The sequence below is a fragment of the Otolemur garnettii genome, unplaced genomic scaffold, assembly GCF_000181295.1.
Source record: "Otolemur garnettii isolate 467f Iridium unplaced genomic scaffold, OtoGar3 scaffold00054, whole genome shotgun sequence".
Classification (NCBI taxonomy): Eukaryota; Metazoa; Chordata; class Mammalia; order Primates; family Galagidae; genus Otolemur; species Otolemur garnettii.
Window position 1 is genome coordinate 4,701,888 of NW_003852449.1, and position 20,943 is coordinate 4,722,830.

A 20,943-nucleotide genomic window follows, 5' to 3' on the forward strand; every position below is an offset into this window, starting at 1 on the left:
TTCACATTCTACTCTTAGAAAGATTCACCTGTACCCCTATAAGGTAAACCTCTGAAGTGATCCCTCCAAAAACCCCCTCCCTCCACCCATTCCCCCCTCCCTTCTCCCTCCCCTCTCCCCATATTCTTAGGCTGTTTGGTTATAGCTTTCATATAAAAAGGTTTAAAAAAAGGTTTAAATTAGTTTCATAATAGGGGTGTGTACATTGGATATATTAACATTTTTTAAGTACTTCGTCATTGATTTGGGATAAAGGAAAGGGGATACTTCTGAAGTACTCATTCCTTGATGAACTGCTATGTTAAAAACTATTGTAGATTCTTCCAGATGTTTTTAGTTCTTGAGGACATGACATGGATATGCTTATTTGAATTTGAGAATGAAGTCAGACTTCTGACAAATTCAGACTGCTGGCTATTTATTTTGGCAGTGAAGACTGGCTTTGTCAATCAAATTATATGACAAGACATTTTCATAAATTAAATGAGCCAAATCTGAAATTTATTAAGTCATTCTTTGAAATGCATTTAAATCATGTTTACAGGATGCAATGTGCAACATTCCTCAAAATACATCATTTGTAACTATTTAATTTTAAAGCATAGCTGATGACACTGTAAAAATGTTTGGGTGGGGGAATATGTGGCTCTTCAAAATTCCTTTAGGGATATAGAAGCCCAAACATTTGAAAAAAAGCTGTAGAGAACTATTGTAGAAGTTATTTTAGTCATATAAAGGATGAAGAAATATATATATTTATCTAATAATTTGAAGAGAGAAAAAATAACTTTTAGTGCTTCAGTATAGAATGTGCTTTCCATTATTATTTTGAATTAAAAGCTATTTCTGTATCCTTGTATCAGAGATATAGTCTGAACTCTTTTTGTTTTGCAGTCCATTGCTGATGGTTTTAAAGAGGCAGTTCGTTACGTTCTTCCACGCCTTATGCTGGTGCCAGTATATCATTGTTGGCACTATTTTGAATTATTAAAGGTAAGGTGAAAGCTTTCTAAACCAAAAATACTTGAATTTCTGGGGCCTAAAAATTAGTTTTTTACCTGATTGTATTATTTTAAAATGTTTTGTTCATAACAATAAAGTATCTTAAAATTCTTACTTTTTTGCAATGAGCTTGGAGAAAACCCCATATATCTTACTTATCTTTAGACAATTCCTATGTGATAGAGAGAGAGGAAAATGTATCCTTGTCTGTTATTTCATAACATTGAATGTCAGAGAACCAACCTAATAGAAAAGAGTTTACTTTTTAAAATTAATTTTTGGAGATACACAATACCAGTGTTTTATACGTAATTAACAACTTTTATGTATAATATTGCACTAAATATGTTTAACTTATTAAGAAAAGTGTTTTTGAAGTTGACATTTTTTTGTGTGCAGTATAGTATTCTTCCTCTCTTAGCTAGGACCCAAGCAACACTTTAAAAATATGTATGTATCTTTCAAAAAAAAAATGCTTTAATTAACTGGCTAACCACTAGTACTGCTGGCTTTAGTCACTTTGGTTAAAAGGACTTGGAGGCTAGTGATTAATTATAGCAAAAGTAGCTGTGACTGGGGTGAGTTGGACCATCATAGTCAATGTCTTGATCTTAGATGGAAGCGCGGTAGCTCTAAGACCAGCCTTAGGGTTTTAAAAAAACAATCATCCAGGTAGGGAAAAAAAATGTTTCAATTATATAGTTAAACCAGGATTTCTAAATGTTGGTGAATATTAGAAGGCAACTATATGGCTAATGATAGGACTTACAAGATGTGACAATAATTTAAAACAACTTTAGGAATCTATACATCTGGGGCTGCCTGTGTATTATTTAAGTGAAACCTCCAGTCCTTTTAATGAGTTCTTTATGGATCCATTAGTCTCCAGGGAGATGTAAACAGTCAAATTATTCATCTATTTGTGCCTGAAAGCTGTTTGCCTCTAGCATCATATGCTGTCAGTAACAAGAGTTCTTAAGAAAATTTTCAAAGGAAGGTAGTCTAATGGCCAAGAAAAACATAAAAAAAAGCTCAACATCTCTAATCATTAGGGAAATGCAAATTAATCATAACAAGGTATCACTTAACACCAGTGAGAATGGCTGTTATACAAAGTCCCAGAACAGCAAGTGCTGGTGTGTATGTGGAAAGAAAGGAACTAGTACAACCTACCTCAAAGAACTAAAAATAGACCTGCCATTCAATCCACCAAAGCCCCCTACTAGATATTTACCCAAAGGAAGAAAGGACATTTTATCATAAAGATACTTGTACGCGAATGTTTATAGCAGCCCAATTCACAATTGCAAGGGTGTGGAAATGTCCTGAAATCATTATCAAGAAGGTGAATTTGTAAGGGCCAAGAGATTGAATCATTGCCAATTTCAGGAATTCCTTAAAAGTATTGATGCTGACCATGGCAACATCATTTACTTTTCAGAAGTAAAATGGCTAGGTTAGGCCAAATATTGATAAGATTTTAAGATTTTTCACATTATCAAGTCGCAGATGGAATTAGAAACCAAATTTGTGCCAGAACTTGATGAAAACTGGTTTTCAAATGTACAATTTTTTTAGTGAGTTTAACCGCTCATTTGAGTTAAACATGGGTCTTCAAGGAGAAAACCAGCTTATCAATACAATGTTTCAAGCCATAACAGCATTCCAAATGGAATTACGGAAAGCTCAAAGTAAGGCAAATAGTTTGATACATTTTCACAGGTTGGCTAAATGCAGTCCTATGAATAGTGAAAAATATGCAGCTTTGCTTTTTGATTTGATATAAGAATTTGAAAACAGATTTCACGATTTCCAGAAAAGTAATTGATACTTTGATCCATTTGCTCTTTCATTTGCAGTCATCATAAATGTTACCTGCCAATTTTTAAATGGAATGCATACAGCTACAGTCTGACATTCAACTTAGGGAAAATTTGATCATGTCTCTTACTAGACATTTTTTTTATTATTAAGTCATAGCTGTGTACATCAATGTAATCATGGGGTACAATGTGCTAGTTTTATATACAGTTTGAAATATTTTCATCAAACTGGTTAACATCGCCTTCATGACACTTACTAGACTTTTATAGGTCTTGTCATCCTAGAGACAAATATCATATATCTCTCACTTCACAACCTTGCCTTATTCATGTCATTGCTTTTTGGCAGCACCTAAATTTATGATCAGCTATTTTCAAGAATGAAGCACATTAAGAGTAAAATTAGAACCCAAATGTCTGATAAGTACCTGGAGAAATAACTGAGAATTGCAACTGTTTTCATAGAACCAGATACCGATGCATTAATTTCTCAAATACAATGTTAAATATCTCACTAGTTTTATGTTGCCCACTTTTAAAATAGAAACATCAAAAATATGCCAGAAATGTTTTATTACTTAGATATGTACATTTTCTACATTACTGATCTTAAAATTGGGACCTGCTCAGTAATTTTAAAAGGCTGTCTGAACAGGCAGCTGCATAATTAGGATGATTATGTGAGGACTTTTTGCTTGTCTGTGGTGGTAGATGTCACAAAAATTACGCACAGGCATTTTTGGGTTTTTTTGCTCATCAGCTTTTATTGGTGTTTGTGTATTTTTTTGTGTGTCTGGCCCAAGACAACTCTTCTTTTTCCAATGTGGCTCAGAGAAGCCAAAAGTTTGGATACCCTTGGTGTATAGGGATTTGTCCTACTGAATGTGTATGTTCTTTTTTATTTGGGGGAGCCTTGAAAGACAAATGCTGAGAAATTGTGCAGCTTAAGAGACAATGGAAACATGACAAGTTAGTGTAACAATGACTGGATCCTGTTTTGGAGGGGAAGTATCCTAAGGCTGTTATTGGGACAATTGATAAAATTGGAATATGTGCTGTCATTTAGATAATTTAACATTTATCAATGTTAAATTCCTAAAGTTGATCACTGTACTATGATTCTGTGAACGAAGATCATTGTTCTTTGACATATCACTGAAATATTAAAAGAGGAAAGGAGAATGATACTATTTGAGAGTAATTTGTGATACCTTTGACTTTTCCTTATATTACTAACACAAAAGGAAAACCATTTAGCACTGGCTGCCCTTCTTCTGCAAGGAACTGAATGGATAGTATCACAAACTACAGGTACTTTTGAATAGTTCAGAGAAAAAAATGGTGTGTACATATTAGCACACAGAATGGTGTTTATGACAAAATGTTAAAAATTGATGACTCAGGGGCAGCGCCTGTGGCTAGTGAGTAGGATGCCAGCCCCATATACCGAGGGTGGTGGGTTTAAACCTGGCCCCACCAAACTGCAACCAAAAAATAGCCAGGTGTTGTGGCGGGCACCTGTAGTCTCAGCTATTTGGGGCGCTGAAGCAACAGAATCTCCTAAGCCCAAGAGCTGGAGGTTGCTATGAGCTGTGAAGGCACAGCACTTTACCGAGAGCGACAAAGTGAAACTGTCTCTAAAAAAAAAAAAAAAAAAAAAAAAAATGGTGGCTCAGGATATATGGGAATTATTTGTGTTACTTAGCAGCTTTTCTATAAATTTCAAAAGAAAAAATTTAAGGGGTAAAAGGCATCATCAGACGGTATCTTCATCAAGAGGAAGCATTTGGACAACTAGGACAACCTGGTAAGACCCTCTAAATTCAACTGTATCTCAGAGGTAAATTCACTGGGTAGAGAAGGAGGGAAGAGGCCCATGTGTAGAAAACTAATGGGGCCTGAGTTATTTGTAAGTAGTTCTGTATAGTAATTTCTGTGGCACTGTAAGATGTTTAGAAGACATTTTTTCAAATATCTGTAGTAAATTAGGTTAGGTATTTGTTAATCTGAAGTTTATTAAATCTCACTGCTGAAAATTAAAGAAATGCTGTTTTTAGCAAATTATTAGACTAAGGGTATGCCAGACAGAGCAGTGGCTGTTTTACGTTTTTCTATCACTGGGTGATCTTATACTCTAAATATCCTAAAATGACACGTAGGCTAAGTGTGGTGGCTCACACCAATAATCCCAGCACTTTGGGAATATGAGGTGGGAGGACAGCATGAGGCCAGGAGTTCAAGACCAGCCTGGAGAACCTAGTAAGACCTTCTAAAAAACCAAAAAAATTAGCTAGGTGTGGTGGTGCGTGACTATAGTCTCAGCTACTTGGGAAGCTGAAGTGGGAGCATCTTATGAAGACAGGAATTTAAGGCCACTGTGAATTGTGATTCCACCACTGTACTCCAGCCCAGGTGACAGAGCAAGACTCCATCTCTTTAAAAAAAAGATGTGGAAGAGTTTATTTGTTGAGCAGCCTTAAGACCAAGTGAACAATAGAAATTTTCCTCATACTTTTTTTTGTAGACTCCCATTATTAGTGGTAATTTGGAAATAGATCCACAAAAACAATTAGAGTGGAGCTGGGAAGGTTATTGTGAGAAATCTTTAGAGCAGCAAAGTAAGTGATAGTGATTTTGCAAGTAATTTTCATCTTTAAAAATCAGAATAACCACTGGGTGTGGTGGCTCACACCTGTAATCCCAGCACTTGGAAGGCTGAAGTGAGTGGGTTGCCAGAGCTCACGAGTTTGAAACCAGCCTGAGGCAGAGTGAGACCTGTCTCTAAAAAATAGCCGGATCTTGTGGCAGGCACCTGTAGAGTCCTAGTTACTGGGAGGCTGAGGCAAGTGAATTGCTTGAACCCAAGAGTTTGAGGTTGCTGTGAGCTAAGACTCCATAGCACTCTACCGAAGGTGACAAAGTGAGACTCTGTCTCAAAAAAAAAAAAATCAGAATAACCAAATACTGATCCTTTTTCAAACTTTCTGTGGTACTTTGACTTTCCTCCCTTTATACTTTCAGTTTTTTATTCTTTAGTCTAGAGATTAAGGTATTACTTTTGATAGTCAAATTATTTCCATTATTAATCTTTTGATGGTAAGACCTCTAAATGCATCTTTTTAAAAAGTCAGGTGGCTCTGTGTTCCACAGAGGGAATAATTTTTAGGACATATAAATGAAAGGTATGTCTCTCAAACAATGTCCAGTTGTTTCCTTGCTGAGGAAAGGCAATCATTGCTGAATGCTTTTGAGATTGTTCTTAAAACAGAAGGACATTTTTAATTTATCACAAAATTTCTAGTAAGTTAAAGATCACAAAGTAGATTTAAGTTTTATAAAATTTTCTGAAAGAAGTGATCATAAATTCCCATATTCTTACATAATATTTATACCTACATAATCTTACATACTAAGCATTTATATCTATATTGTGTATGTAGTCCTCCACTTTGAAATCTTCTGTCAAAAAAATTGAAACATTGCAGCATAATTTAATCTGAATAATTATGATAAGTAAATTTTCTTCCTTTTTGAGAGTAAGATACAAGAGAAAGTTTTGGATAGATAAAGCTAGAGTTCTAGGGATTAATAAATCAATTTTCAAATCTTATTTCTAAGGGTAAGATAGAATATTAATTCTCATGGTTTCTTGGTATTTACTAAAACAGTTGAATTTTAGGTTATAAAAAATGTCACTGGAAGACCGCCTATAATTCTAGCACTCTGGCAGGCTGAGGTGAGCCAGTTCAAGACCAGCCTAAACAAGCATGACACCCCATCTCTACCCCAAAATAAAAAACATTAGTTGGGCTTAGTGGTACACAGCTGTAGTCCCAACTACTTGGAAGGCTGAGACAGAAGAATTGCTTAAGCCCAGGAGTTTGAGGTTTCAGTAAGCTATGATGATGCCACTGTGCAAGACCTCAACTCAAAAAAAAAAAAAAAAACAAAAAACCAGTGGTGCTATTTAAAGACATTTATGATGGATTGAAATGCAGAAGTTAGTATACTTGAGTATGTTATATTACAGAGATTTATAAGCTTTTTGAAAACACTAACAATTAATAGAGAACATGAAATAATTTTGTTTTTTTTCCTATTTATAGTACGAATGAATAAAAGTGATTTATAAGTTTTATGTTTGAGCTCTTGTGAACTCTTTTTGTGTATGTGGAAAATGTCCAAATGAGTTTCATAGTGGTTTTTTTTCATAATTGGTATGCTAACAGTTTTTTATATCTGCATTGTATTTACAGTAGGAAGAGGGTTGGTTTGAGGAGTTCAGAGGCATACATAATTATATAAAGTTATAGCTTTTTTATTTAAGTATATTTCAAATTTATTTAAAATTGATAGTATTTGTTGCTACTTTCTCTAAATACTATTATAGAAAGTTGGAGGAAGAATTAAACAATGTAGTTTTAATTTTTATTGTTGGGTTTTTTTTTAGCAATTGAAAGCATGTAGTGAAGAGCAAGAAGACAGAGAGTGTTTGAATCAAGCTATTACTGCCCTCCTGAATCTCCAGGGTAGCATGGACCGAATTTACAGGCAGTATGCACCTAGACGTCGACCTGGGTAATTCTGAACTGTTGAAAATCTAAATACTTTTACGTATTTCATTGTATCTGATTCCTGCTTTTCTAAATTTATATGATTTTTAGTGATAGTTACATTCTTTAAAGTTTTATTTTTCTTTCACATTTTTCTTTTGGTCTTTTAATCTTACTATTAGCATTGTCAGGCCAGTGCAGTGGTGCATACCTGTCATCCTAGCACTCTGGGAGGCCTAGGCAGGAAGATCATTTGGGTTCAGGAGCTTGAGATGAGCTTGAGCAAGAGGGAGACCCCCATCTCTACTAAATACAGAAAAATAAATTAGCCAGGCTTTGTGGTGGCACCTGTACTTGAGCTATTCAGGAGTCTGAGGCAAGAGGATCACTTGAATCCAGGAGTTTCAGGTTGCTATGAGCTAGTCTGGGCAACAGAGACTCTGTCTCAAAACTAAAACAAAGCAAAACAAAAACAATAGCATTGTCATATTGTTAAAATATACTTAATAAATTTTTAAAAATGTGTATTTAATAATTTTATAGTAATCTGTAAGAGAAATTTAGGATTCTTTGTAATTTTAGTTCTTAAGGCATTAGGAATGAAATATAGAGCCTGTAATACTTTTGTTTTGTAATAATAAAATTGGGACATAATAAAATTAGTGGCAAAGTTAGAAGAAAAGTAAATGCCGTGGTAAAATCTAGTGTTTACTTAATATTTTCACTGCTTGATTTGAGGTAGTTCATGCTTGAAGCGGATAGGATTGCCTAGTCATTGAGTAGGCTAAATTTATCTTGGTGTTATTTTAGGGATCCTGTTTGCCCTTTTTATAATCGTCAATTAAGAAGCAAGCACCTGGCTATCAAAAAAATGAATGAAATTCAGAAAAACATAGATGGATGGGAAGGCAAAGATATTGGACAGTGTTGCAATGAATTCATTATGGAAGGACCATTGACAAGAATTGGTGCTAAACATGAACGGCATATTTTTCTCTTTGATGGCTTAATGATCAGTTGTAAACCTAATCATGGCCAGACCCGACTTCCAGGTTACAGTAGTGCTGAATACAGATTAAAAGAAAAATTTGTCATGAGGAAAATACAAATCTGTGATAAAGAAGATACCTGTGAGTACAAACATGCTTTTGAATTAGTATCCAAAGATGAAAACAGCATAATATTTGCTGCTAAGTCTGCTGAAGAGAAAAACAATTGGATGGCAGCCCTCATTTCTCTTCATTATCGGAGTACTCTAGATCGAATGCTAGATTCAGTATTATTGAAAGAAGAAAATGAGCAGCCATTGAGATTACCAAGTCCAGAAGTGTATCGTTTTGTAGTAAAAGACTCTGAGGAAAATATCGTTTTTGAAGACAACTTGCAAAGTCGAAGTGGAATCCCCATTATTAAAGGAGGAACTGTGGTGAAATTAATTGAAAGGTTAACATATCATATGTATGCAGGTATGTAAAACTCATTCTAAATGCTTACTTAGGGCCTAGGACCCCAAATATTTGAGGCTTGGGGAAAAAAGAATGGATTGCCTCGAAAATATAAAAATGCTGTATAATCAAAAAGAATAAATAATTTTGTTTCTAAAAATGTAATTATTGTTACTTAGTGAATATTCATAAAATTTTCATATTCATGAATCTTGAATTAAAAACAATTCTCAATTACCAAGAAATACCACAGACTGGGTACGGTCACACCGCTAATCCTAGCCTCTGGGGGGCTAACGTGGAAGGATAGCTTGAGGCCTGGAGTTCAAGGCCAGCTTGAGAAACATACAGAAAATTTAAAAAATTAGCCAGGTTTGGTGGTGTGAACCTATAGTCCCAGCTACTTAGGGGGTTGAGGCAGGAAGATCACTTGAGCCCAGGAGTTGGAGACTACAGTGAACTGTGATTAGGCTGCCACACCCTAGCCTAGCTGACAGAGTAAGATCCTATATCAAATTAAAAAAAAAAAAAAAAGAATGGGGTGGTGTCTGTAGCAAAGGGTAAGGCGCCTGCCCCATATGCCGGAGGTGGTGGGTTCTAACCCAGCCCAACCAAAAAAAAAAAAAAAAAGGAAATAACCAATACCATGATTGACAGGAAAAGTTGTGGTGGGAGGAGCCAAAATAGAAAAGAAGAGGAATGAAAGCCTCCAAAGCAGGGTACTCTGAATTAACTAAGCTGAGTAAATTACTGAGTGAATTAAACATAAAACTTACTTTATGCTTTACCTTTTCAGATCCCAATTTTGTCCGTACTTTTCTTACCACGTATCGTTCATTTTGTAAACCACAGGAATTGCTAAGCTTACTGATTGAACGGTAAGAAAAATACTTATTCCACTTACCTTGGCATTTTGTGAAAAGTTAACTGTATATTTTACAAACTACCTAGTACCTAATACATACTTGAGTAGTTATTAAACGTAATTTATTTGGCTCTACTACTCTTCAGATAGAGGGCTCCTTGAAGTTCCTGTTAATAACAGATCTTTTTATCTCTTAGCAACATTTCAAATAGTAACCTAAAAATCTAATGTAGAAGATAAAATAAACTTTGCATTTTTATGAAAATTGTTCTGTTCAATAAATGATCCTTCCATAAAAGAGACTTTTCTGCTTTTCACTTTTAAAATTTGTTATGAAAAATTTCAAAGCATATACAAGAGTGGATAGAAGACTATAATAAATCCATTTGTATATCAGTCAACTTTTAATTATCAACTTATGTTTCATCTGTTTCCCTGCAGATTTAACACCTTACCCCCAGGGATTATTTTGAAGTAGATCTCAGACAACATATGTCATCTGTAAATATTTTTCTATGTATCTAAAAGATAAGGACTCTTATTTTTTAAAATCACATATCATTATTGAACCTGAAAGTTAACAATTCCTTTATTATAATTAATTTTTAAAAATTAAGTTGGGTTGCAATTTTTTTCTTGGTATTTCAGTGACATTTAAAATGCTTTATAGTTCTAAATACAGACTCTGAACCCCCAAATGATTTTTGTTTCGTATTTTAAAACTTAACAGAATTCATCTTGACTTCTATCACTGTGTTGTTCTGTGATACTAAATTTACCAGACTGAGTTATCATAATGTGCTCTGAAGATCTACTTAATCTTATTTTTGTGTCCAAAATAAAGAAAACATACTTGTTAGATTTATATTTTAGCTGTATTTCCTATGGTTGGTCAAGGATTTTTTTATTTAACTTTGATTTTTATTTTACCCACTTAGTTATATATTGTTTAAATATTGTTAAAATTTCAGTTTTGGCCTTCTCTTTGCATTTTTTAGCCTTATTTAATTAAGGAAATTTGATTTGTCCACTTTCATTTTAATCATATAAACATTAAGGACGGATTATTTACATAAGCCATTTCTGTTGTGTTCTTTAAGGAGACTGTACTCCTTGTGGATTCTTTTCTTGGGTTTTTCCATGGGCCTTTTTTGTGTTGATCAATGCTAGTTATAAAACTTTTTGATGAAAGAAAGAATACAAAAACTTAGCATCATAGAGCCAAAGGCCATTTTTGGTAGCATATCAGACCTTAAGGGAAGTTTAACAAACAGTAATTACACCTTTCATTGAAGTCATAGGAAAGAGGGCTGCTCAGTTGTTATATTTTTCCTGTTGTATTTTAAATACTTTTCATTTGTGGATGACCAAATTTCTCTCTTTTTGCTTTTTTCTCAGATTTGAAATTCCAGAGCCAGAACCTACTGAAGCAGACAAACTGGCAATAGAGAAAGGCGAGCAGCCAATCAGTGCAGACCTTAAAAGATTTCGCAAGGAATATGTCCAACCAGTGCAACTTAGGTTTGGCCTGACTATTATATGTGTTTATATATATACATATACATAAAACATCCAATTCTTGGGCTTAAATGATTCTCTTGCCTCAGCCTCCCAAGTAGGTGGGATTACAGGTGTCTGCCACAATGCCCAGCTATATTTTTTTGTTGTTGTAGTTGTCATTGTTATTTGGCGGGCCCGGGCTGGGTTTGAACCCGCCAGGTCTGGGTATGTAGCTGGCGCAGTAGCTGCTGAGCTATAAGTGCTGAGCCCTGTTATATTTTTATGTGTCATTAAATTTTGAGTGTATAATTAACATAAAAAGTCTGAGCTCTTAATTTGAATGTAGGTATTATTATTAAATAGCAGTTAAATTAAACTTCCAAAGTTCTTTATCTGTGAAGCTATTCTTAAATACCCCGAAGAAATGTGTTATGTTGAATATCTCTGGCTTGTGACATATTATGCTTAGAGATCAGGATACCTATTTATTACTAAAAGTAAAAATTACAAAATTTCAGATGGCCTTGCTTACTGTCAACCTTTTTCCTTCATGTCTCATTGTGATCATTGATACCATTTTTACAGTTTGTAGCATTTGTGAAAGTTCTAGCTCTTTTACACTCACCTCTCACAAAATACATAGACATTTCTTAAAGATGTCATTGTGATAATTTCTACAAAAATATTTGGTTATAGCAACTGCCAGTTGTTAAGTACTTGCTGAGTGCGATGCATTGCCCTAACTTTGATTTTTTAATCTCATCTTTACAACATGTTTACTGTTCCCCCTTTATATATGAGGAAATTGAAACTTAGCAAAATTGAGTAATTTGAGCTAGATCATTTAAAGGCAGTGCACAATGGTATTGAAATCTATGTTTGAGTTCTTTACTCAGTGTGGTACTTTTTTAATAATACTAAGCATTGAAAATTAGAAACTCTAATTAGCCATTCTTAGAGTCTAAGTGAGAACGAAAGCATTGTCTGCCCACTGGAAACCAAGTTATTTTATTTTATTTTATTTTATTTTTATTTTTATTTTTTTTCAGAGACAGAGTCTCACTTTATTGCCCTTAGAAGAGTGCTGTGGCATCACAGCTCACAGCAACCTCCAACTACTGGGCTTAGGTGATTCTCTTGCCTCCACCTCCCAGGTAGCTGGGACTACAGCCGTCCACTACAACACCTGGCTATTTTTTGTTGCAGTTTGGCCGGGGCCGGGTTTGAACCTGCCACCCTCGGTATATGGGGCCAGTGCTCTACTCACTGAGCCACAGGTACCGCCCCCAAGTTATTTTATTAATGATACATGATCTCAATTTTTTTTCTCTCTAAATGTTGAGTTTCCTTGGTTAAAGTTGACCAATAAATTTTAACTTTGGAACTAAGTTTATTATTTATTTTCCAGGATAATTGCCATAAGTAAATGGAGTTTTTTAGAGGAATGTTAGTGCTCCCGGCTATATATACATCTTTCAGTTAAAACTTTTAATATGTCATCCTTTGTTTAAAAAGATGAGATTATTTGCCTGTCAGCAATAAAAAAATTAATTTTTTTCTTCTACCTGTGATGCATTTGTACTAATCTACATTCAAATTAAGTCTCTTACTATGAGACATACATTTATGAGGTTGCTGTGTAGGGGGGAATATAATTTTAGTCTTTCAGTCATGTAAGTTCTTTAAGTATTTCTAAGCATTTTCTGTTCTTAGTTCAGTACTATGGTGAGTACAAAACAACATAGACTGTCATGATACTATGGTACCTTGATGCTATAATTTTATAGAGGAAAGGGGAAACACAAAACATTTATGCACTATTCTACTTTGAATGTGTAAGTGGCTTAGAAAAATACATCTGTATAAAATTTTAGGAATAGCTGAAATTAGAGAGGAGTAATTAGGGAAGACACCTTGGAAGAGGTAAAGTCTGAGATTGTTCCTAAAGGATATATAGGATTTAGATAGGCAGAAAGGTGATTGTAGATATTAGGGTAATAGGAAATAATATGAACAAAGGCAAGAAAACAGAAATGTGAATAATGTGCAGAGGAAATAGGTAAGGAAATTGACCTGGGAAGAATGTAGATATAGCATTTCAAGTAATAGTAGATGAGATTAACTATATGGAGTGGGGTATAGTGGAAGATGACCTTGAAATCCAAGTCAAATTGTTAAACCTGTTTTGTGAACATTGCAGGATTTTTAGCAAAGTACACGATGGTAATTTTTCCAACATTTTATTATGAAATCTTTAAACAAATAGCAAAGTTGAGAGAATTTTGTAGTGAGCACCCGTAAACCCACCCCGTAGATATGTGTCCATCTATTCTATCTGTTCACATATCCATTTATCATTCATCTACTAGTTCATTGATTATTTAATTTTTTTGGACTTTTTTTTTTTTTTTTTTTTTGGTAAGACAGAGTCTTGTTTTGTCACCCTTGGTAGAGTGCTCTGGCATTATAGCTCACAGCAACCTCAAACTCTTGGGCTCAAACAATCCTCTTAAACTCAGTCTCCCAAGTAGCTGGGACTACAGGTACCTGCCACAACGCCTGACTGTTTTTGGAGATGGGGGTCTCACTGTAGCTCAGACTGGTCTCGAACTCCTGAGCTCAGGCAGTCCACCCACTTCAGCCTCCCAGAGTTCTAGGATTATAGGCGTGAGCCACCCTGCCCAGCCTTTTTGGACATATTTTGAAGTCCACTGTTCCTTAAATATTTCAACTTATATGTTGTTAAGTTTTTTCTTTATTATTGCTTTGTTTTAAAATGTGCATATAGTGAAATCCATACATTTTATGTGTACTTTTGTTCAATGTTTTTCCTGCCTACTAGAAAGAAGGAATTGTTGAATTTTATTTATTTATTTATTTATTTATTTATTTATTGAGACAGTGTGTCTCTTGGTTGCCCTGGGTAAAGTGCAGTGGTGTCATAGGTCACAGCAACCTGAAACTCTTGGGCTCGAGCGATTCTCTTGCCTAACCCTTCCAAGAACTGGGACTACAGGCACCTGCTACAATGCCTGGCTAGTTTTTCTATTTTAGTAGAGACAGAGTCTCAGTCTTGCTCAGACTGGTCTCGAACTCCTGAGCTGAAGCAGTGCACCTGCCTCGGCTCCCAAAGTGCTAGGATCACAGGTGTGAACCACTGCACCTGGACAGAATTGTTGACTTTTGACAAACCATATGTATTTCTATAATCAAAACTCTTTCCAAGATATAAAAATATCTTGATTTAGATACAGATCAATATATAGAATATAGAGACATTTTTTGTTCATACTACCTACAGGCAATATTCTGATTTCTCCCTCAATGGATAAGTTTTACCTGTTTTAGAATTTTATGTAAATGGATTCTTACATGCTCTTTTGTATCTGACTTCATTAACTCAGCACACTTTTCAGAATCATTTGTATTATTGTTTATATTAGTTTATTTTATTACTGCAATAGTGTTTTTTTTCTATGAATATATCACATTTATTCATTCGTTTTTTCCCACTGATGGATACCTGGGTTTTTTCTAGTTTTCGATTATTGTGAATAAAGCTACTATTAACTTTATCTTAGAAGTCTTATTGTGAATATGAATTTTTACTTTCCTTGGGTAGATAACGCAGAGTAGAGTGGCTGGGTCACAAGGTGGTGTATGTTTACTTTTCAAAGAATGTGCGCCAACATCTTCCAAACACATTTCACCATTGAAGTATGAGAGTTACAGTTGTTTTGTATGCTCACAAACATTTAATGATATCAGTCTTTATATCTTAGCCATACTGCTGAGTGTGTAGTGGTATTTCATTATGGCTTTAATTTATATTTCCCCAATGACTAATGATGTTTAGAACTTTTAAATTTTTTTTATCTTCTCTTATTGGCCATTCATACTTATTTTATGAACAATCTGTTCAAATCTCTATTTTTTACTGAGTTATAAAAGTGTATTGAATAGGACGGAGTGGCAGTCCTTTCTCAGGTACTTATAAACATTTTCTCCCAGTCTATCACTTACCTATTAATTTTCTTTTTTTTTTTTTCTTTTTTCTTCTGTTTTGTTTTTGTTTTTCTTTGAGACAGGGTCTTATTCTGTTGCCAAGGCTGCAGTGCAGTGGCAGGTTTTCATAGGGTACTGCAGGCTCGAACTCTTGGGCTCCAGCAGTCCTAGTGCCTCAGCCTTCTAAGTAGCTGAGACTGCAGGTATGCACCACCTCACCTGGCTAATAAAAAAAAGACTTTTTGAAAGAAATGAGGTCTTACTATATTGCCCAGGCTGGTCTTGACCTGATCATAAGCTGTGCTTCTCCTCAGCTTCCCAACATGTTAGAATTATAAGTATGACCTAACATACCTGGCCTCTTAGTTTTCTTAATGATTTCTTTGATAAGCAAAAGTTTTTAATTTTGATGAAGTCTAGTGATGAGATATTTTTTCTTTTGCATGATAATTTTAAAATTATATTGATCCTATAAAAACTAGGAAGGAAAGAAAACAGAAATAGAACCATTTAAATTGATGTTTTTTTTGTTTGTTTTTTTTTTTTGCAGTTTTTGGCTGGGGCTGGGTTTGAACCCGCCACCTCCGGCATATGGGGCCGAGACCTTACTCCTTTAGATTGATCTAAATGTAAACTAGAAACTAAAAATTTTGTGATATTCTGAAATATTTTGTAAGCCACTGAGCTAATCAGGTATACAATGACTTAAACTTGTTTTATTATAAATAGCATGACAGAGATGGAGAATTAAATGTATTTTCTAAGCCTGAGAAAGACTTCTTGTTGAAGTAATGAAAAAAAATGCTAATGAAACTAATTTAGTCTATCTGTATGTCTCTGTGGTGCTGAGTGTGCTGTTATATTTGCACAGTTGATTAAATCTCTCTGTGAGGTTATAGGTAACCATTTTTGTGATGCTGTGAAACAAAACGGCTCTTCTATTTTTGTCTTTTGGAATAATATAAAACCTGTTATTTAGCTCCTACTTATAAGTGAGGGATATGTGGTATTTGTCTTTCTATGTCTGAGTTTTTTACTTAAAAATTGGCCTCTAGTTCCATCCATGTTGTTGTAAAGACATGATTTCATTCTTTTGAAGGCTGAATTTTATTCCATTGTGTGTATTTAAACCATATTTCCTTTAGCCAATTCTCCATTGATGGGCATTTAGGTTGATTCAGTATCTTAGCTATTGAGAATAGTGCTGCAATAAACATTTGAAAGTAAGTGTCTCTTTGATATAATAGTTTGAGGTCTTATAATCAAGTCTTTAATCTATCTTGAGTTGATTTTTGTATATGGTCCAGTTTCATTTTCTGCCTGTTGCATTCCAATTTTCTTGACACCATTAAATAAAAAGGGTGTCCTTTCCCAGTGTACAGTGTCAACTTGGTCAAAAATCAGTTGGCTGTAAGTATATGGCTTTATTTCTGGGTTCTTTATTCTTTTCCATTGATCTGTGTGTCTGTTTTTATACTAGTAGTACGCTGGTTTGCTTACTCTATCCTTGTAGTATAATTTGAAGTCGGACAATGTGAGGCCTCCAGGTTACTTTGGCTATTCAGGCTCTTTTTTGGTTCCATATAAATTTTAGGATTGTTTTTTCTAATTCTGTGAAAAATGACATTGGTATTTTGATAGGGATTGCATTGAGTCTGTAGATTGCTGTTGAGAGTGTAGTTATTTTATTTATTTTTTATTTTTTTGAGGCAGAGCCTCAAGCTGTCCCCCTGGGTAGAGTGCTGTGGCATTACAGCTCACAGCAACCTCCAACTCCTGGGCTCAAGCGAGTCTCCTGCCTCCGCCTCCCAAGTAGCTGGGACCACAGGTGCCCACCACAATGCTTGGCTGTTTTTTGGTTGCAGCCGTCATTGTTGTTTGGCGGGTCTGGGCTGGGGATTCGAACGCCACCTTAGGTGTACGTGGCTGGCGCCTTAGCCAGTTGAACTATAGTTGCCGAGCGGAGAGTGTGGTTATTTTAAGGAAAGTAATTCTTTTGGTCTTTGAGCATGGGATGTTTTTTCATTTGTGTCATCTACAATTTTTTTCATCAATATTTTATAGTTTTCTGTCTAGAGATCTTTTACTTCCTTGGTTAAATATATACCTAGCTTAAAAAATACTTTTTAAGTTTAAGAACTTAAAAATAGGCTCGGCGCCTATAGCTCAACCGGCTAAGGCACCAGCCACGTACACCTAAGGTGGCGGGTTCAAATCCCCAGCCCGGACCCGCCAAACAACAATGTTGGCTGCAACCAAAAAATAGTCGGGCGTTGTGGCAGGCGCCTGTGGTCCCAGCTACTTGGGAGGCGGAGGCAGGAGACTCGCTTGAGCCCAGGAGTTGGAGGTTGCTGTGAGCTGTAATGCCACTGCACTCTACCCAGGGGGACAGCTTGAGGCTCTGTCTCAAAAAAAAAAAAGAACTTAAAAATAACTTTTGTACTGTAAAGTATGAATTTTCTACATGTGACTAAAAATAAGGTGCTTTTTGTTAACAAATTTTTATGCTTGTAAATATTTAAAGTGTAATTTTAAAGTAATGCACAGTCTGAAGATCTACTCTCTTCATGTTATTGAAGCACTTAAGGTATTAATTAAATGTAGATTAGAGACCTATTGAATATTGTATTGGACCTTGTATGTCAAGCTATCATCCTGAAATTAGAGAAGTTGAAAGAAGTGTAATCAAATACTTAGTTTTCACTCAAATGTGTTTGTTTCTTTTCATGTTATCAGGATCTTAAATGTGTTTCGGCACTGGGTTGAACACCATTTTTATGACTTTGAAAGAGATTTGGAATTACTTGAAAGACTAGAATCCTTCATTTCAAGTGTAAGAGGTATATTATTTAAAGGTTTGATTGAATCTTTGTTGCACATGAGTTTATTTTCAAGCTTGTGTGACTTAATTAAGAAGTTAAGCTTTTTTTTTTTTTTTAAGCTGAAATAACATTCAGGGTGGTTTTATAGACTCTAAGGAGCTCATGTTTGCAGCCATCTTGGAACTCTGAATGTCTCTAAAAGAAAAAAAACATAACAAGTCTAGATTATTTTATGCCCTACTTGTTCTTTAAGGGGAATTTTATTTAAGATAGAGAATATGATTATTCTATGTCTATTTCTTTTTTCTAAGATAGGTTCTTGTTCTGTTACTTTGGCCAGAGAACAGTGGGACTTACATAGTCCTTTTCTATGAAAGTTACACCTTAGGAGGGAAAGTCTATCATCAGAGAAGTGTTTCGATTGATATTATAGAGAAGAAGGAGTGGTAGAATCTCACCATTTCTGAATTACTAGTGAAATAATGAAGGGATTTATCGTAAGTGGATACATAACATCACAAAAAGAGAGGTAACTGGACGTTCTATGCCTCCTGCTGGAAGCATTCTTGACAAGTATTCATGCAAAAAAATTGATCCTGAATCACACCAAATCTTTATGTCTCTGGTTTACAGAAAATGTAGGGGATAGAGAAAATGTAGGGGATGATGAATGCTAGCACATAGATAGAGTTGGCAAAATGCAGCCTTGGGAAACACTGTAGGGCAAAGGATTCAGTTTCTTCAACTTACAAGCTAAAACGAACATTTATGGTAACCCATAGATTAAGGAAGACCTGAGACATGGCTGACTAATGCAGTATGTGGATCAAAGTCTTCTTCAAATCAACTACAAGAAAACTTTTATGCGACAATTAGAGAAATTTAAACACTAACAAAATATTTGAAGATACAGTATATTAGGAAGTTATCAGTTTTTATGTGTTATTATTGTGATTATTAAAGATTCTTTTAGAGACACATACTTAAATATGAATAAAATTATATGATGTCTTAAATTTGCTTCAAAGTTAATCTAGGGAGTGAAGGGAAGACATGAATAGGGTTAGATGAAACAAAAATTGACCATGAGTTAATAATTGTTGAAGCTAAGTAAAGGTTAAATATTATATGAAGATTTGTAGTTATGTCTGTCAAGTAAAAGTCATTTTTGTTTATGTGTTCTTTTTCCAGGGAAAGCTATGAAGAAATGGGTGGAGTCAATTGCTAAGATCATCAAGAGGAAGAAGCAAGCTCAGGCAAATGGAATAAGCCATAATATTACCTTTGAAAGTCCCCCTCCACCAATTGAATGGCATATCAGCAGACCAGGACAGTTTGAAACATTTGATCTCATGACACTTCATCCAATAGAAATTGCACGTCAGCTAACACTTTTGGAATCTGATCTCTACAGGTAGACAATTAATATAATTTTCCTGCTCTGTTGGAAAGAATCTTGAATACACCTCTACCTATTTTCAGACATTTTGCAGATTATTCGTGAGTGCTTAAAAATACCTCATCTGTTTTCATGAATTTGGAGGAACAGTCATAGCATAGTTTTTAACTGCAGTGTATCTTGTAGGTAAAAATCTTATATTGTTGTTTAGGCCTGGATTAGGAACTAGCACTCTCTCACAAGAGCAGTGGCAGAGAGAAGACTAATGCAATAGCACAGCAACCATATTCAAGTCAGTCCACTCTCCTACTCCCAGTACTTCCTCAGACTGCTTTAGTTTGAGGTCATTCAGTCAGTCAGTGTGATTCTTGGCTCTTGGATGGTAAATGAATAGAACATTGAATAAGACAGGCTTTCTTCTTTCATTTACAACCCAGGCTCCTATGAAGAGTGCAGACCTTGCAGGTAACAGCTCTCTGTTGTAAAATATGTCCCTACCACTATCATTCCGTCAAAAACTTTTCTGCGTTGAGAGCTCCCTTTTATTTTTATTATTATTTTGATGTGTCTGCTATTTATTTTTTACCCGTTTATTTTTAGTTGACACCTAATAGTTGTACCTATTTATGGGATAGAGTGGTATTTTGATATATGTACACAGTGTATGATGATTAAATTAGGGTGATAAGCATATATCCATCACCTCAAACATTCAAAGTCCTCTCTTTGCTTTGTGAAAATACATGATAAATTATAGTTAACCATGTGCATCCTATCTATCTATAACTCTGTACCTGTTAACCAGCATCCCCACTCTTCCCTCCCCTGTCACCCTTTCCAGCCTCTAAGACCCTCAGTTCTGCTCTCTGCTTCTGTCAGCTCAAAAATGTTGTCAGCTCTCACAGATGAGGAAGAACTTGCTGTGTTTTTCTTTTCCGTGCCTGACTTACTTCGCTTAATATAATGTCTTCTAGGCTTATTCATATTTCTGTTAATGATAGGATTTCATTCCTTTTTCATTCCTTTTTATGGCTGAATAGTATTCCATTGTATGAGTGTGAATTATCCATTCATCTATTGATGGATGATTCCTTATCTTAGTTATTGTGAATAGTGTAGGAGCCCCCTTTTAAAATACAGATACCCTTGAGAAGTTATCCTGATTAGCAGCCAGTTTATTTATAGGGATTGTACCAAAAAGCAGTAACGTATCGTTTTTTCGTATTGTGGAATTTGTAGTAGGTAGAAGTGAAGGAATTTGTTACTTGAGGTAACAAAACAAGTAGTACTGACTCAACTTTTTCCTCCCAGAGTGACTGTTAAGTCCATCAGGAAAAACAAAGCATTTCACTTTGTGTGGTCATACCTTTGTGACATAGAAAAATACCTTTGATAAGTGATGTGCGTTATGGAAGCAGGGTAACATACATAAAACATTGACACACCGTTTGTAAACTACATTTCTGGTGAAATAATAGACCCAGTTAAGAAAACTTATTTTAAAAACTGTTAGCAAGTAACCATTTGTC

At 35.0% G+C, this 20,943-nt stretch overlaps 1 protein-coding gene across 1 annotated transcript in view; it reads left to right on the forward strand.

The window, feature by feature from the left end:
* SOS2 (SOS Ras/Rho guanine nucleotide exchange factor 2) overlaps positions 1 to 20,943 on the forward strand; it is an 84,257-nt gene that overhangs the window by 38,491 nt on the left and 24,823 nt on the right. The window contains exons 8-14 of the mRNA XM_003792157.3: positions 895 to 993; positions 7,276 to 7,403; positions 8,189 to 8,844; positions 9,620 to 9,701; positions 11,087 to 11,209; positions 17,930 to 18,033; positions 19,207 to 19,429. Of these exons, the coding sequence (XP_003792205.1) occupies positions 895 to 993; positions 7,276 to 7,403; positions 8,189 to 8,844; positions 9,620 to 9,701; positions 11,087 to 11,209; positions 17,930 to 18,033; positions 19,207 to 19,429 (1,415 nt within the window). The remainder of the gene's footprint in view (positions 1 to 894; positions 994 to 7,275; positions 7,404 to 8,188; positions 8,845 to 9,619; positions 9,702 to 11,086; positions 11,210 to 17,929; positions 18,034 to 19,206; positions 19,430 to 20,943) is intronic.